This window comes from Manacus candei, unplaced genomic scaffold (assembly GCF_025592945.1).
Source record: "Manacus candei isolate 608988 ecotype Guabito, Panama unplaced genomic scaffold, ASM2559294v1 h1tg000076l, whole genome shotgun sequence".
Lineage (NCBI taxonomy): Eukaryota > Metazoa > Chordata > Aves > Passeriformes > Pipridae > Manacus > Manacus candei.
In genome coordinates, this window is record NW_026138124.1 from 2,797,793 (window position 1) to 2,816,203 (window position 18,411).

Here is an 18,411-nt window from a genome sequence, read left to right on the forward strand (position 1 = left end):
TGTTTGTTTATTTGCTTTGAGCACGACCCAGTTGTTGCCTTTTTAACCTGTCACATGGGAGCTCTGGGAAACAAAATGCTGAGCCCTGTCCATGTGCCAGACATGCTTCATTCTCAAAGGAACACAAGAAATCACTTTTAATCAAAAATATCAAGTGACAATATCAATTCCCAGGTGACAAATGCTGTGTGAGCACCACAACTGCCAGGGCTGGACCAGAGGCCAGGGACACACTGGCAGGAGTTTCTGTCTGAGTTTTTGCAGGGAAGGGAATCCCAGCAGCAACCTTGAGACTAGACTGGAACACACTCAGCTCTTCCTGTCTTCATCTGGGTCAGAATTGAACCCCTGACTTTCTGTCCTGTGGTACAATCACAGAATCATGGAATGGTTTGGGGTGGAAGAGACCTTAAAGCTCATCGCATCCCACCCCCTGCCATGGGCAGGGACACCTTCCACTAGCCCAGGTTGCTCCAAGCCACGTCCAACCTGGCCTTGGACACTTCCAGGGATGTTGGTAATTGTTGGACTCTCACATCCCTCAGCAACAAACCTCACTGATCATCAGCCACTCTCAGGGGCACTCTGGAACAGGTCCCTCACTCCTGGCCATGAAAAAGGAAAAATTGTGATGATGAAGCCACAGAAAACACAAAAGGCCAATATAGGATGATGCTGGATTTGGTGTGAGCTACTTCCCTCTGCAGAGCATCACGTGCCACCTCCTGGAACATTACACTTGGTTGTTAAACTTGTTTAAAACCCTCTTGTTCTCCCATAAAAACATCCCAGATAAAAATCTGTGAGCAAGACCCTTCATCCAGCTTTGGGTCAATTGAAACATGATCTGTCTCAAGCAAAGCCGGGGAAGCCACCAGAGAAATCCATGATTTTTCAGAAAGGTCATTTAGACCCCAGGGTTGGGCCAGCACTGAGTGGACCAGTTGCTTCAAACTGTGGTAAGATCATAGAATCACACAATCTCCTGAGCTGGGAGGGACCCACAAGGATCATGGAGTCCAACCCTCAGCCCTGCACAGGCCCAGCCCCAAGAGTCACCCCCTGTGCCCCAGAGGATCAGCCAAACCCTCCCTGAGCTCTGGCAGCCTTGGGGCTGTGCCCACTGCCCTGGGGAGCCTGGGCAGTGCCCAACCAGCCTCTGGGGGAAGAACCTTTGCCTGAGATCCAACCTGAGCCTGCCCTGTGTGAACAGGAGCTCCAGCAGCAGTGCTCCAACAGCACATCCACACTTCCAGGGAATCAACCTGCCTTTCTTCTTTTCCAAACCCAGATCACAGGGCAGCACAGCTCTATTTAAAACTTAAATTACATGGAAAAAAAATGGAGCCTCCTTCCTGTCCTGAGCACTGACAACTCCTTCCTGCTGCTGGAGCTGAGGAGGAATTAGCTGTGCTCTTGTGCTCTCTCTCCTCTCCCCTGGGGCTGAGCTGCTGTCAGACCTCCTGTTTGCTTTGGAGAGCTTGGGAAAATCACCCTCCCTCCACCAGGCTGGAAACAAAGAGCAAAGTGAAGAGGGTGTTTGTGGGGTTTGAGTGCACAGCTCACCTTGGAGCTGTGAAACGTTGAACTGTGGGTTTTCATCTGAGCTGGGACTGGGAAGGGAAGGCTTTCCCAACACTTCCAGCCAGCAGAGGGATGTTGCATCCTTTAAAAAGGCTTAAACCCCAATTTCCCTGGGTCCCTGAGCTCTTGGGATTAGAAACACAAGAGACTTTCCACATGCCAGCTTTTGGGACCAGAGCACAGGCACGACACTAAACTGTTCCCAGAGAAGGAAACTGAGGCACAAAATGTCCTTGATGTCCCTTGGCTTGAAGGCACCTGGCCAGGATGAGCTGCTGGGAATTCAGGGATATGTCCTATTTCTGGAAATAGGACATTCAGAGCAAGGCACTGCCCAGGCTGCCCAGGGGGGGTGTGGAGTCTCCCTCACCGGGGATGTTCCAGAACCATCTGGACACAATCCTGTGCCATGTGCTCTGGGATGACCTTGCTTGACCAGATGCCCCACTGTGTTCCCTTCCAGCCTGATCCACTCTGGGATTCCTGTTTGCAAGTGGAATTAGGTGACATTAGATAGCACATACCTTTTATTATTAAAAATCCCCAAGAAACAGCAAACTCCCACTTGGATCAGCCCGAGAACAGCCCCAAACCCACCCAGCAGCCCCCTGTGTGTCCTGCCAGCCTCTGACCCCCTGCAGCTGAGCAAGGCTGAACCCCCAGTGCCACCAGCCCACTACATGGATCCTGGGAATGTCTCCCACCCCTCTCTGCCTCAGGGGGAAGTGTTCCAGAGATGCCCCTGTCCCAGCTGGAAGAGCCCCCTTTTCACTCACCTCCTTCCTCACCTACTTCCCTGGCAGTCCAAGGCACAATTTTTCCAGGGAAGAGCTGAACTCTGGGAAAGCAGGACTAGGGGGGCAGAGGGAAGAGCAGCCCTGTGCCTTTGGAGGAGGCAGATGTTTGCCCTGCAGAATTCCCAGGGGATCAGTGTTTGGAAACATTGATTTAAACCCAACTCACTGCACTAATTGGTGCCCAGGGCAGAGCAGCCTCAGCAGCACCAGCACCCACAGCTCCATCCCTGCCCTCCAGCATCCTGGAGATCAGGAGTTCATCCCACAGGAACACTCCTCCTGTTTGGCTTGACCCAAGGAACATGAAGCAGTTTGATACACAAGGTAAAAGTGAGGGTTTTTTTTTCCCCAAACCCTGATTTTGGATCAAGGTCTCAACTTCAGCAGCACATTCAGAGAGAGAGACCTCTCACCACTGATGGATCAAAGCCTTTGGGTTTGTTCCACTGCAGCAAAGTCCAGGCTTTTTCTTCAGAAACAAGGTTAAAAAAATGAAGGGGAGAAGGAAAAGAGAAAGGAAAGCCCAGGAATTGGAGCTGCACAAATCCAGAGGTAACTGAGCTGCTGGGTGCCAGTGCTGAGAGTGGCTCTTCCCAGAGCATTTATAAGGTGCCTTTTCTACAAGTTTTTAACGTTTTTTTTTTCATTCCCTAAATCCATGAACCCCATGACAAAGCCCCTCCTGCCCTGCTGTGTACAAACAGCAACCACATCACTAAACCTATTATCACCTTTTTCCCTGGCAAAATTTGACACCAGGATGGGAAGAATCACACCACAAACTGCCAGCTTGTCCCAGACTAATCTGTTCAAAGAGCTGGTTGACATGAAGAAGGAATATCTATTTATCAGTCCCTGTTTCCATGAGAAATACAGAAATTGTGTTGGGCAGAAATCAAGGCTGGCTGGCACAAAACTTAACTTGTGGCCCATTGAAACCTACTCCAAATGCACATTAGAAAATACTGATTATTAATTATTACCAATGAACCAACATTAAAAGGAAGAGTTAAGTTCCTTACAGGTCACTGAAATCTTGAGGAGAGTTTTACTCAGAAAGCTGAAGACTAAAGAGGGGGGGAAATGGAGACTTAAAAACTGGAAAAAAAACGATGGAAAATAGGGAAGAGCTCCAGGCAGCTCACCTTGACCTCGATGAAGTCTGGTTTTCCAAGGGATATCAGCTCAGCATAAGCTTTGAGTTCATCCACATTCCAAGCTTTCACCAGGGTCAGCCTGTAAACCGTGCGCTGCTCCTGGAATCAAGGACAAAATCCCATTAGGATCCCACTCTGGCACAGGGATGTTCCAGCCCTGGGACTTCAAAGAGGAAAAAAGAGATGAAATCATTCCTTTATTGCAGAGACTGAACCAAAGCAGGAGCCTCCTCACTTGTTCTTTCAAGGCATTTACTCTCCAGCATTGGAGCTGAGCCACCTTATCCCACAAAATGACTGATATTCCTCCTGGATTTCCCAGGCACTTCGTTTTTACAGGAGCTTTAACTTAATGGGCAAATAACCAGGAAATTTAACTCTCTTTGATTTGCTTCCCCAGGCATAAAATGTCCCCATTAGTTACAGATGTTTTTGTTCCTCCAGCTGGATCATCTGGCACTGGTGACTTCCATAGGAACATGGACTCATCCAGGTTGGAAAAGCCCTCTGAGATCATCAAATCCAGCCATCCCCCAGCACTGCCCAGGCCACCACTGCCCCCTGTCCCCAAGGGCCACAGCCACAGCTGTTAAATCCCTCCAGGCTTGGGGACTCCCCCACTGTCCAGGCAGCTGGGCCAGGGCTGGACAAGCTTTTCCATGGAGGAATTTTGCCCAGTATCCAACCTGAACAGTGACAGCACTCCCAGAGCTTCTGTCCTTGGAGTTGTTCTGATCTGCCCTCCAAGGGCTGCCCTCCAGAGAAGCTCCTGGGGACAAAAGGACTCTCCACACAAGCACTTGGCCACGGAACAAACCCACTCTCGCCGTGACATCCGCTTGTTTCCAGCTTTTCCTTCCCCTCCAGCTCCCACTGATGGTTTATTTCACTTATTTTTGGAATTTTAGTTCGCTTATTTTTGGAATTTTATTTAGCTTATTTTTGGAATTTTATTTCACTTATTTTGGGAATTTATTTACAGAGCAATTTTCCCAGCAGAAGTGCTCTTTGATTAACTCCTTTGCCATCCCCACACACTGTAAACTATAAAATGGGACAGTTCAGCCAGAGGGAAAGAGCCCTCAGCAAATCCACAGCAACAAACCCACAGCAGCTCCAGGCTCCTCAGCTGGGCCCAGCCTGGATCCCAGCCTGGATCCTATCCATTTTCTATCATTTTTGTGGCTTTTGGGTTCTTTTTATTAAGTTTTATACTCTCTTGTGATTTTAGTTTGGCCTTTTTGTCCTTTCTAACCATTTTACCAATTCTGGGTTTCTTTAGTACTTTTAAACAATATTTATCAAATTTATATATATTTTTAATATCATTTTTGCCCACTTTCCTTCCCTTAACCCCATTTATTTGTGCTCATTTTTTGCTAGTTTTGGTTCATTTTTCCTTAATTTCATTTTTTTAAAATATTTCATAATTCACACCAATTGTCTTGTATTTGTTGGTTGGGTTTGGCTGTTTTTAACCAAATTTGGGTGTTTTCCCCCCAGGCAGTACCTGCCCCACAACCCCTGGCAGCACTGACAAGGAATAACTGTGCATCCATCACTTCCATAACCGAACTATCCCAAAAACCGTATTAATTAATCACAACTGGGGAGGGAAAGTAAGGAAAGAAACTCAAGTGGATACAGGAAACAGGTAGGAAAATCAAAATTTACTGTTGTGACTGAAGAAGCCTCTTTCCAGAGGGCAACATCTCCCAAGTGTTTCTAGGAAAAGCTGGAGAAGGGACACATCAAAATGACTAAACAGCCCCAAAATGTTCTCTGGGAGTAATCCTTGAGGAATGCCAGCAGTCAGATCGCTTTATTCATGTTTTATTTGTATTTGTTGTACAACAGAGCCCCAGGAGAGCCTCTTATAAGTGCAGCAAAACAAGAAATAAAGAGCTTAAACCCCGAGAATTCAACGAGCTGAAGCGGCGGGATCTCAAAGCAGGCTGATGTTCTGCTCCCTGCTTTTCCCAGGAAAAGCAACTTATTTCCCCCCCTGCAGGCATCAGGGGAAGGGGAGAGGAAGAGGAGTTAATCAAATAACAAACCCTGTGGAGGGGAGGGCGAGACAAGGGTGTGGAACTGCATCTGTTTGACACCAAAGAGCTCCGGGTGCAGAGAAGCAGCCCCAGGGAGGGGCAGGAGCACAGATGGCCATCAGGTGGCAAAGGAAATCCAGGTTATCAGGGCAGGCTGGTCTAACACACAATCCTTGGGATTGCCTGAGATCCATTAAAGGCACCTTAATATAAAATATTGTCCAAGAAATATCTTAACAGGGGGAAAACCACTGAGAGGCACTTTGGCACGTGTCACTCAGTCCCCGAAATCTTTCCAGTCTTGCTCTCTGGAGGACACAAACCACCTCAGGGTTGGCAGGATGCTCACAAAATAGAGATTCTGGGCTTTGTCCCTTGATGGATTCTCAAAGCTACAGAGCAACAGGCACCTTTCTCTATGGGGGTCCCAAAAATGCAAGCTCCAGGGTGCAGCTCAGCCTTCTGTTCCCCAAACACTTCAAGGGCAAAGGAATGAAGATCCGACCTGAGGAAAAGCAGTATTTTCCCTTCAGGCAATTCCTGCTAAAAATTCCTGCTAAAATAATCCTGCCAGGCTGCCCTGAAAAAGCATTGCAGCCTTTCAGTGGCAGGACAGGGCACAAGGGAAGCACAAACCTGAACAGGGTTAGGGGAGGATATTTAGGATAAAAAAAGCCTTTCATTGAGTGGATCTGAGGTCCTGGTCTCTCAGAAGATCTGGGAAGTGTCATGGCCCCAAGGCTGCCAGAGCTCCTGAAGTGTTTGGACAACACTCTCAGGGACAGGGTGGGATTTTGGGTGTCTGTGCAGGGCCAGGGCTTGGACTGGATCCTTGTGGGTCCCTTCCAGCTCAGGATATTCTGTAATAATACAAATGCTGACACCCTCCAGGCCAGAAAGGGTTAATAAAGGATCTGGTGTCACTTTGACAAAGTGTTCCCTTCCCACTTCAATAACCAAGAGGGATTGGGGCTGCTTCTTTTTTATCATTTCTTTTTAATTCCCTCCTCCTCAACATTCATCTTCTCGTAGATCAAACAGAATTATTCTCCATGAAACAGCCCAGGGCTGATCTCAGGAGGGACAGGGAAGGGGGGACACCCCAAATGTGCAGCAAAGAGCAGGGGGTGGAGTGAGCCCAGGGGAGCATCATCTCCCTTCTCCAGGTGGGGCAGGAGAGGATCATCATCTCCCTTCTCCAACCAAAGCAGGGGAACATCTCCCTTCTCCAGGTGGGAAAAGGAAGCACCTCCCTCCTCCACCCAAAGCAGGGGAACATGTCCCTTCTCCAAATGGGGCAGAGGGAGCATCTCCCTTCTCCAAGTGGGACAGGAGAGGATCATCATCTCCCTTCTCCAAGTGGGACAGGAGAGGATCATCATCTCCCTTCTCCAGGTGGGGCAGAGGGAGCATCTCCCTTCTCCAAGTGGGACAGGAGAGGATCATTATCTCCCTTCTCCAAATGGGGCAGAAGGAGCATCTCCCTTCCTCAACCAAGGTAGGGGAGCATCTCCCTTCCCCAAATGGGGCAGAGGGAGCATCATCTCCCTTCTCCAAGTGGGAAAAGGGAGCACCTCCCTCCTCCAGCCAAAGCAAAGGAGCATCTCCCTTCTCCAAGTGGGGCAGGAGAGGAACATCATCTCCCTTCTCCAGCCAAAGCAGGGGAACATCTCCCTTCTCCAAGAGGGGCAGGGAAGCATCATCTCCCTTCTGAAGGGGGACAGGAGAGGAACATCATCTCCCTTCTCCATATGGGGCAGAGGAAGCATTTCCCTTTCCAAGTGAGGCAGGAGGAGCATCATCTCCCTTCTCCAAGTGGGACAGGGGAGCACCATCTCCCTTTTCCAACCCAGCCCTTCCCTTGGATCCCTTGTTCAGGCACAGGAACAGTGTCCCACCGTTTGGGAGTAAATATAATAACCCCTTTATTTTTATCCCCACTTCCTAGCCCCAAGGCAGGCACCCTGAACACTCACACACCTTTCTCAGACACAGCTCAAGTTATGTCATTGCTAGAAAATGCTGTTTCCTGCCCAGACACCTCCAAGAAATGCCTGTTTTTGCAGCTAATGAATCTCAGTATTGTCAACACAAACACTGAGCTGCTTGAACAGCAAAAGCACCCTCTGGGGAGAGGAAATGATGGTGCAAACTCCAAACAAAAATTGCTCTTTCCTTCACACAACTTCACAGAGCCTTTGCAGGGACTGGGGGACGAGGAGGAAGCCACTTCAAAGGCAGCTCCTTGGGCTCATTAGGATTTGCTCCCTCCCTTCAAGGGAAGGCCTGACTTGCAAAACGACTTCAGGACACATTTTCAGAGCTTCTGAGCTGGCAGGGACCTGCTCTGATCACCTGAAAACTGGAAGTGCAGCCCCACAGCCCAGCATTCCTGGAGCAACTGGAAAGCTGCCCTTTCCCAGCACTGGAAAAGTCCTTTCCCAAAACTCCAGCCTCTTCCCTTGCCTGGGTTATGCAACAACTTCCTAAGTGAGCAAGTGCTGAATAAAGATATCAAAGCAATTTTCACACTTGGAAATTACTTGTCACAGGGATGTGGATCAGGAAAAAAAAACCCCTGGAGCCAAGAATCACTTCAGCAGAGTTGGTAATGTGTGTTTTTATGCAGAAACCTTGGCAAGGATAAAGGATCCAAAATGCAGCAAAAGGGAATTTCAAATTGCAACACAACCCAAAATTTCACAGCTTTCCAAAGCCTGGAGACAGTGCCCTTGGAAGAGGCCTGGGGATCATTTCTGCCTCTCCCAAAGCCAGCTCTGTTCAGCCTCCAGGCTCCCAGAGCTCTGCAGACCATGGAATGGTTTGGGTTGGAAGGGACCTTAAAGATCACCCAGATCAACCCCCTGCCATGGGCAGGGACACCTTCCACCAGCCCAGGTTGCTCCAAGCCCCATCCAACCTGGCCTGGGACACTCCCAGGGATGGGGCAGCCACAGCTTCTCTGGGCAGCCTGTGCCAGGGCCTCCCCATCCTCACAGCCAACAATTCCTTCCCAATATCCCATCTATCCCTGCCCTCTGGCAGCTGGAAGCCATTCCCCCTTGTCCTGTCCCTCCATCCCTTGTCCCCAGTCCCTCTCCAGCTCTCCTGGAGCCCCTTCAGGCCCTGCAAGGGACTCTCAGCTCTTCCTGGAGCCTTCTCTTCTCCAGGTGAACCCCCCCAGCTCTCCCAGCCTGGCTCCAGAGCAGAGGGGCTCCAGCCCTTGGAGCATCTCCGTGGCCTCCTCTGGACTCAGTGTGGCACCAGGAGAACATCATCACCATCAGAAGACTCAGTGCCCTTGAAAGGATGCAGATTAATCCATTTTTTTGGCAAGCAGGACCCGACCCTCCCCTAACGAGCTCCTCACTCTGCTCTGGCTCATCCATCACTGGAGGAACAGTGTCCTCCAAGATCACATTGCAGGACCCAGGGATTGTCATGCTGAGCAAATTTCCACAGCACAGGAGAAGTTCCTTCTCAGCACAAGAGCCCAAAAGTTTTCAGCTTCCTTTCTTCAGGCCAAGAGTCATTAAAGCAACAACCTGAACAGGTTGTGCTGCGTAGGAACCTGCTAAAACCACCCATTGTTCCAGAATTTGCTATTAATACACCAGTTAAAGCGAGTGGAGCTTTGTCTCCACTGCTAAAAAAGGTGCTGATTAGCATAGGATAATTAACACACGAGCTGCTCTGCTGTACAAGCCCAGAAAAGCTCAGAGCATCGATTTTAGGGCTTGCAAAGGGAGCCTAAAGCCCAGCCTAAACCTGCAGCTCAGCACCAGAGCCCTTGGGCTTCCCCCAGGGTGTCCCAGTTGTTCCCAACTCATCCCCAGGATGGGGACAAAGCCCAACACTCTCTCTTTGGACCCTGAACCAGCTCCAGCACAACATTAAATCTCATATTAAGGATCTTCTTTGCTGCCTGTCCCGGTGTGGGGAAAAACCAAACCAAATTATTGCTTCTGAAGTGCTTGGGGGTGTTGATTTTCCACGTGTCCTGGAGTTTCTGAAGGTTCAAAACCTTCGAGGTCTCTTCCTGTGCCCAGTATTTTCTTGCCTGGAGTGACCCAAATATTACTGTGATCTAAGTTTAGCTGGAATTGAGACACAGGTAATTTGGAAAGTCAGCCTTGAGAGTTTGCAGTCCCACCGGATTTTCAAACCTGAGGTTTTCTCTGGATTTGGATAATTCAGTTTATTACATGTGAGACCATCAGAAAATAATCTGTTGTTTGTGTTAAATATGGGTATCTAAAGAAAGGCTCAGAAATGCCCCAAGATTTGTGTTTCCATCTATGTGTAAGCATAAAAACAGCTTTTTAAGTGCTCAGTTTTTCCCAGCTGAGACTTACAGACTTCCCTCAAAGCTGACTGAGTGGGTGGGATCTCTGCCCATGGCAGGGGGTGGAATGAGAGGGTCTTTAAGGTCCCTTCCAACCCAAAGCATTCCAGGATTCCATGATCTGAGTGTTAATACCAAAGCAACTGGGATGTTTTTTAAAAAATAACCCCAAACTTTAAATTAAAAAAAACCATAAAAACCAACCAAAACATGAACCTGCTCCTACTTTTCCATGTCAAAACCATTCCTGATCTTTGTGAGAGAAACAGGAAAAAAACTAAATAGAGGATCAGGGGAAAAAAAACCAATTTCCAAGGTGATGTGTCCACATGATGAGGGACTGGTCCTACATCTTTTCTCACCACTGGAGTCCAATTCAGTCCCTTTAAAGGTCAAAGAGCAAAGCAAATTCTAATTCTTTCAGCTTTACCACATTTAGGTAAGAAACAAAATTGTCTCTCTGAGTATAATTATTCTGAGGTGCCAAGTCTGATCTCCAGATGAAATTCCTTACTCTTTTAAAGGTCCTGCAGATAAGATGAAAACTGTCATGAATAATAATTAGAAAACCATCAAAGTTGGACTTTTGGTTTATATCAGGGTTTGAAAAGACAGACATCAATCAACACAACCTCTCCAGGTCATCCCAAATCGAGCTGGATTGACCAACTCTCAAATTCTGCCTCCAAAGAAGGAGGAAATCCTGCAGTGATGTGAGCACATCAGCTCACATTCCCAAGCCAGAATTTCAAAGCAGCTGCTGATGTGTGAAGCATAAGAATGGGGGATCCAGACTGGAAAGCAAGGAGAAAAAAACCCATCAATTTTCATTCTCTTGCCTTCCTAAGTCACATTCCCCTCCACAATCATTTTTCCTGAAAGTGCTTGTAATCTACTTTATTGTTTCACACTCCAGTAGAAATTAATCAGATTATTAAAAAAACTCTATAAGTCACACAAAGTACAGCAACAGCTTTGTTTTGAGACCCATAAATGTTGTTCTCAAGCAAATCCAGAACCATGACTGCTCCTTATCCATTTTTCATGGCCTTGGTTTTAATACACTTAACTCTTGGAAATCAGCCCCAACAATATTCCAGGGATTATTCATTTCTTTTCCATATTTCTGGGGCAGTTTCAAGGAATCATGTAAAATTTATACCCAGGGAAAAAGAAGTCCAAGGCAATGGGACTTAAAATAGAAGAGGCATTAAAACAGATCACATCAAATCAGCAGCAAAAACCACCTCAAGCTTGCTGTTAAACAGACCACACAGCCTGGTGATGGTTCAGTTCCCAGGGAATTAGTGGATGTTTAACTCCAAAGGGCCACCACCTCCATCCCCCTGGCCAGGCAGAGCAGAGGAGCTGTGAGAAATTTTCTGCATGAAGGTGAAAGACTTTTAGATTTATTAAATTCTCTCTGTATTTTAGTGTAATACAGGAGTACTAGTGAATTCCCCGAGAGAAAGACACAGAGCCTTTGTTTGCCACCAAAATAAAAAGTCAGGATACCTGGTAACGTTCCATCCTGTAACTGTGTGATGCATCATCTCAGAGGAAGAAATAAAAAAGAGATAAGACTGTTTGGAAACAAAGCTCTCCTTGCAGTCTGAACATTGGTGAGCTATGTGTGAGAAAAGCTGGCACTGTTTTCCTGGAATGTGAGTCCAGGAGAGGCCCCCAGGGCCTGAGCTGAGCAGGGAGTGGGGTCTGTGAGCTGAGCAGGAATCCCTGACCCAGCTGGGACAGGGGCACAGCAGGGGGGACACACAGAACCCCAGGATGTGCTGAGCTGGGAGGGACCCCCAAGGATCCTGGAGTCCAACCCTCAGCCCTGCACAGGCCCAGCCCCAAGAGTCCCCCCCTGTGCCCCAGAGGATCAGCCAAACCCTCCCTGAGCTCTGGCAGCCTTGGGGCTGTGCCCACTGCCCTGGGGAGCCTGGGCAGTGCCCAACCAGCCTCTGGGGGAAGAACCTTTGGCTGAGATCCAACCTGAGCCTGCCCTGACACAGCTTCATGCTGAGTCCTGTCATAGAAGGGAAGAGGAAGGGAAGCTGATCCACCTGTGGCCTTCCAGGACCTGAAGGGACTAAAAGAAAGCTGGAGAGAGACTATTTACAAGGGCCTGGAGTGACAGGACAAGGGGGAATGGCTTCAAACTGCCAGAGAGCAGGGTTAGATGGGATATTGGGAAGGAATCCTTCCCTGTGAGGGTGGCACAGCACAGGGACACAGCCTGGGAAGGTGGGATTGTACTGAAGAGAATAAACTGCCACTTGTTATCTCAGGAAATAACAAACCAGCAATGCAACCTCAAGTGATGAAAGCAGGGATTGAGCTGCCATAAAAACATAATTACCTCGTTAAAAAACACTCTCGTGGACTGCAAAGCAAAGGATTTGTGATATTTTTCTGCTGGGTTTTGTCCAAATCACCTAAAAATAGATTTGAAAGCCCCCCCCACCTGCTGGAGATCCTGCCCGTTTCACTCAACAAGGACCAAGGTAAACAGAGAGTCCAAAATAAATTTCTCTCATTGATTAAACAATCCTTGCAAGGCCAGGGCTCTTGTAAAGCCCTAACTCAGGAGCTGGGCTCTAAAACAACAAATATTATGGGCAGATAAATAAGCTTTAAACATTTTAACTGCCCATTCTGTTAAGTAGTTCAGCTCCAGACTGAGCTGGGGACAAAGAGAATTCCTGCATAGTGATGGGACAGAGCAGGATGGGCCAGGAGTGAGGAGAGGGGACACTCCCACCCCAGCACACATTGGGATGATGCTTTAAAAGCAGTCCCAGAAGGGCACCTGGATGATGCTCTGCAAGAAAATTGGGATGTGGAGATCAATCCTGCTGCAACCCCCCCCCCCAGCACTGAGGGCTGGGAATCACCAACCACGGGAAGTTCAACAAGGGGATTCTGCCCCTGGGATGGGGCAACCCTGGATGGATGGACAGATTGGGAATGAGAGGCTGGAAAGCAGTGCCAGGAAAGGGCCCTGAGGGTCCTGGTGGGTGCCAGCTGGCCCTGAGTCAGCAGTGCCCTGGCAGCCAGGAGGGCCAACCCTGTCCTGGGGCACCAGGGAGGGGATTGTCCTGCTCTGCTCTGCCCTGGGGCGGCCTCACCTCAACACTGGGGCAGTTTGGGGGGACACAATGTAGGGAAGGGATTGAGCCATTAGAGAGTGTCCAAAGGAGGGAATGAGGGTGGGGAAGAGCCTTGATTTGAAGCCACCTGAGGACACTGAGGGCACTTGGTGTGTCCAGCTGGAGGAGACTGAGGGGAGACCTCACTGCAGTTCCACCTTCCTGGACAGGGACAGAGGAGGGGCAGGGACTGAGCTCTGCTCTGGGGGGACCAGGGACAGCAGCCAGGGAATGGCTGGAGCTGTGTCAGGGCAGGCTCAGGTTGGATCTCAGCCAAAGGTTCTTCCCCCAGAGGCTGGTTGGGCACTGCCCAGGCTCCCCAGGGCAGTGGGCACAGCCCCAAGGCTGCCAGAGCTCAGGGAGGGTTTGGCTGATCCTCTGGGGCACAGGGGGTGACTCTTGGGGCTGGGCCTGTGCAGGGCTGAGGGTTGGACTGGATGCTCCTTGTGGGTCCCTTCCAGCTCAGCACATCCTGGGATTGTATGACCTTACCACAGTCTGAAGCAATTGGTGCCCTCCTTTTGCATGGTGGTGTCCAGTGGCAGGGACCCTGTGCTGAGGGAGCATCCTGGAGCACCCTGGGCTAGTGGAAGGTGTCCCTGCCCATGGCAGGGGGTGGAACTGGATCATCTTTAAGTTCCCTTCCGACCCAAACCACTCTGTGGTTCTATTCTATGATTCTGTTCAGAAATTACGTTGCTTCTTAATAAATAAAACCACAACAAAGAGTTTACTCAAGTCCTCAGTGTCTCTGCATGCACAGTGTGAGTTCTTCTCCCCCTGAGGAGCCTGACTTGAGGCTCTACGCTTGACAGTACCCGAAATTCCAACATCTCACATTAAACCCAGTCTCCATGAAAAGCCTTTGGATCCTCCCCCTTCCACAGCAGGCTGGACTCTTCAGGAGAGCCCAGAGAGGAGATGAGGCTCCTCAGGATTGTTAAGCAAATTTCAACACAGAGCCAGAATGCCATAAAAGCAATGGAGCAGACAAGAGTTTTTACAGGTCTGTAAACAGTTGTATTATCCCACGGATCATCAACCCTCCAGTTCCAGGGCTCACCAAACACTCCATCCCCTGCTGGTTGTAGAATTAAGCAGTCAGGGAAGATCATTCACAGTGCATCTGGTATCAGTTCCTTCACCAAACACAGTCATGAGCAGCCAAGTGCTCTCCTGGGATGAGGAAAAACGGAGATTCCTGAACTAGTCAGCACAGGAACTGCACCAGACTATTACATTTGGAGATGTCTGAACACAACAGAATCCAAGCTCAGCCAACAAAGGCCTCAGTTATGTAAAAAATGGAAAATAAATCATTTCTGAACTGCCACTTTGCTTTGACCTTTGTCACTGTCACTAATGACCAGCTTTCTGTATTCAGGTATGTCCACAACAATAAACTCCAAAAATTAGAGAACCCCAGAATGGTTTGGGTTGGAAGGGACCTTAAAGTTCATCTCATTCCACCCCTGCCATGGGCAGGGACACCTTCCACTAGCCCAGGTTGCTCCAACCTGGCCTTGGACACTCCCAGGGATGGGGCAGCCACAGCTTCTCTGGGTAACCCGTGCCAGGGCCTCCCCACCCTCACAGCCAGGAATTCCTTCCCAATATCCCATCTGGCCCTGCCCTCTGGCAGTTTAAAGCCATTCCCCTTGTCCTGTCAGCATGTGCTCATGGAAGAAGTCCCTTTCCCTCCTTTTATAACCCCCTTTAGGATCTGGAAGGGGTTCTCAGGTCTCCCTGGAGCCTTCTCTTCTCCAGCCACCACCAGTCTGGACCCAGCACTGCAGCCTCTGCCACCCAAACACTCCTGCACACATCCCATAGTAACCAGCCCCCAAGGAGAGGATTCCTTCACCCTTCCAAAGCCATAAGTCCTCCTGATTTTATTCCCTTGCACAAATCCATGAGCACATTCCCACCAGCACACCATTCCCATATTCCCATAAAATCCACATCCTCAGTTACACCTCAGTTACAGCCTCTTCATCCGAGAGGAGAAAACACATCACTCCTGCAGGTGCTTTGTCAACTCATCCTTCTGAAACATCAAATGGATTCAAATGAATGGATTCAATGAACCCAACAAATGCTCCTTATTGGAATCATCCTGCCATTGATAATCAGTGAACAAGGAGAGAAATCCAAGAGCTATTCCATTCAGCAAACTGGAATATCCTGCAGTGCTCTGCACAATCCCAATCCATGGCATGTGGCCCCGTTACTTCAGCTTTACAGGCTGAAATAAAAACTTATTTTAAAGCAAAGTGCAGACAAAAGTTTCCTTTGCATATTTCTAGGTTCCTTTTGAAAAGTTTCCATAAAACCACACACGTGCTCTGTCTTTTCAGGGTGATTTTACAGGAAGATTATTCCAGTTCCCAACCAGAGAAAATGTGACTAGATGTCCCCCAAGAGCATGGAAGCTGCTGGGGTGGCTGGGAATTCTGGCTCCCAGGGAACAGAGCAGCCCCTTGGATAGTGATTGGGTTAATAAACAACAGAAGGGCTGGAAGGGGGGATAGAGACTGGTTGGAACCAAGTTCCCTAAAAGCCAAGTCTGGCATCTCATACAGCTTTAGGAAGAGCTCAAGGCTAAGGAAAGATGGTGTTTAACAGAGGGAAAGAACAGCAAATGCTCCTTAAATGATAAGTGGAAGGAAGCTGGAGAATGTCTGGGAGCTGAGGAGGAGGAGAGATGAGAGGACTTGGAAAAGAAGGGTCCTGTTACTCCCATTCCCAGCTCCCAGGTAAGAGCCCCCTTTCCAAGGGCCACGGGAAGGGGCAGCAGTCCTTGTGCCACCAGCAGGGTGGCAGCTGGGCAGCATCTGCAGCTGAAAGAGCCCCCCAGGAGCAAACAAACAGCCCCAAAGGCCCAGGCAGGAATGAGGAGCAGGGGATTGGTGTGGGATAATGGACAGAGCATCAGACAAGGACTAAGAGAACATGGATTTCACCCCCAGCTCAGCCTCTGACTCGCTAGGGAGGTCACAGACACCTTGCCTTCCTCCAGCCTCACTATCCTGCCTTCCCAAGACACACAGGACAACCAGGAGCTTGGAATAACACATCCCTTTGGTTGGGAGCTGCGTTCATGAACATTTTTCCCCCTTTTCCTGCCTGCAAGCAAACCCAGAGGCACAGGAACAGCAGGAGAAATCAGATTTTGCTCCCTCTGCAGCCAAACATCTCACTGCAGCCTCCCTTGGATTGCTGCTCCCTGGAAGCTCCACTGAAAGGAGATGATGCATTTCAGAGGCAATAACTTCACATTAAACACCTTACCTGTGTCACACTCCTCACACTGCATTTCCAAGGGGTTACACCAGAAGTCTCATTAGCAAACCCATTTAAACAAGCACACAGCTGGTGCAGAGCATTTACTGTGCAGGAGAGTCAAATTCTTCCAAATTTATAGTGGCAAAATTGATTACTGATTCTAACATCTGTTGCAGATTTTCCACTTAAATTCTCCTTAAAAAGTCACTCAGCTCAGAAACATCACACACGGCTCCCCCTCCCCCAGGAAGCACAGAAATCATCTCCCTGCAAATCAAATGTGTCTTTTCATAACAGCAATTGTTCCTGTCACATATTACATAATAATAAGCCCTGAAACGTGCTGGAGATGTGATTCCATGTATTTGTGCTGTTTGCAATCACACAAAGCCAAGGGGAACTTGGAGGGCAGGATCACGTTGGAGGGGAAAAAAAAGACTAAAAAAAAAAGTAAACAGCAGCAGATGCAAGGTTGGGAATGTTTAAATCTGCAACCTTCACTATCCAGAACTGGAAAAGGAAATACCTGTAAAGAGTATTCCAATGCTGCCCTGGAAGGTGGGAATGAGAGATGGGTTTTATATCTCCTGCCTTCCTCTGGTCAAACCACCTTCCAGCAAGGAGTTATCCAGCCACAGGCACCAACCCCAGGCACTGTCAGTGGGTGACATCCCAGAGCAGGGAGAGGGAACCATTTCCCCTCTTGATCTTTTTCTTAATAAAGAAAAAAACCCAAGGCATTTGTTACACCTCCCCCAGAGAGCCATGACCCTGGTCCTCCATGAAATCTTAATTCCCTTGAAGTAGAAAAACACTGAGGGCAAGGTTAGACCCCAGATCTGAAGCACATGTTGTGTGTGATGTTTAAAGACCCAGCTCTGAGCTCCTGCCAGTGCCAATAAGCTGTTTCCTTTGCTTTTTGTGACCCTCCTGGAAGGACAGGAAGGACAAGGTTCTGCTTCATCATCAGTTCCTGCAGTGCCACAACATCTATTAACCTCCAGGGCTCGCTCCCCGCTCGCTTTGCGTGTGGCTCCAATCTGTTTAAGGGAACATTGGTACCTGTCCCCTGAAAGTTAGAGCAGCTCAGCAATGCCCACTTGGTGTCTGGCAGCACAGCAAGTACTGCAGGGCACGGGGTATGGAGTGGATTGGACAGGATTTATCATGACTAAGTCAAGAAAATACAGACAGAAGAGGTGGCACCACGGCAAGGTTGGGAGAATGTTCCTCAGAGCATGAGTGACACCAGGGGCCTTCTTCCCAGAGATCATCGAGCCCACGGACCAGCAGCCACTTGCTTCAGGAGCTCTTTTAGTCTCTCAACAGCTTAGGAAGAGCATTTCCAGCAGGTCAGGGAGGGATCCTGCCCCTCTGCCCAGCCCTGGGCAGGCACATCTGCAGGGCTGGGCCCAGCTCGGGCTCCTCAGCACAGCAGGGCCAGGGAGCTCCTGCAGCGGGGCCAGCGCAGGCTGTGAGGATGAGGAGGGCACTGGAGCATCTCCCTGAGCAGCAAAGGCTGAGGGAGCTGGGGCTGTTCAGCCTCCAGAGCAGAGCCTGAGAGGGGCCCTCCCACTGTGTGTCAGGGGCTGCAGGGAGGGGGCAGAGGATGGAGCAGGCTCTGCTCGGGGGGCCCAGCAATGGCACAGCAGGAACGGGCAGGAACTGATGCCCAGGAAGCTCCAGCTGGACAGGAGGAAGAACTTCTTCCCTGGGCAGTGCCCCAGCTCTGAACAGGCTGCCCAGGGAGGGGCTGGAGTCTCCTCCCTGGGGAGATTCCAGAGCCCTCTGGACACAATCCTGTGCCCTGTGCTCTGGGCTGGCCCTGCCTGAGCAGGGAGGTGGCACCAGTGACCCACTGGGGTCCCTTCCAGTCTGACCCACCCTGGGATTCTGTGGAAAAAAGTACATCCAGAATGGGACTTGTTGTGCTGGTGCATCTCCAGCTGTTTTCCCAGTGCCTGAGTAGAAATCCATACACACTTTGCCACCCTGGGTCGCTGCATCCCCACTTCATCCATCAGCAATCAGAGGGGCATTCCC

The 18,411-nt window shown here is 49.4% G+C and overlaps 1 protein-coding gene across 1 annotated transcript in view; it reads right to left on the reverse strand.

Moving 5' to 3' along the window:
- Positions 1 to 18,411, reverse strand: part of LOC127481042 (S-adenosyl-L-methionine-dependent tRNA 4-demethylwyosine synthase TYW1-like) — a 96,392-nt gene that overhangs the window by 20,438 nt on the left and 57,543 nt on the right. The window contains exon 14 of the mRNA XM_051809875.1: positions 3,527 to 3,637. Coding sequence (XP_051665835.1) covers positions 3,527 to 3,637 — 111 coding nt within the window. The remainder of the gene's footprint in view (positions 1 to 3,526; positions 3,638 to 18,411) is intronic.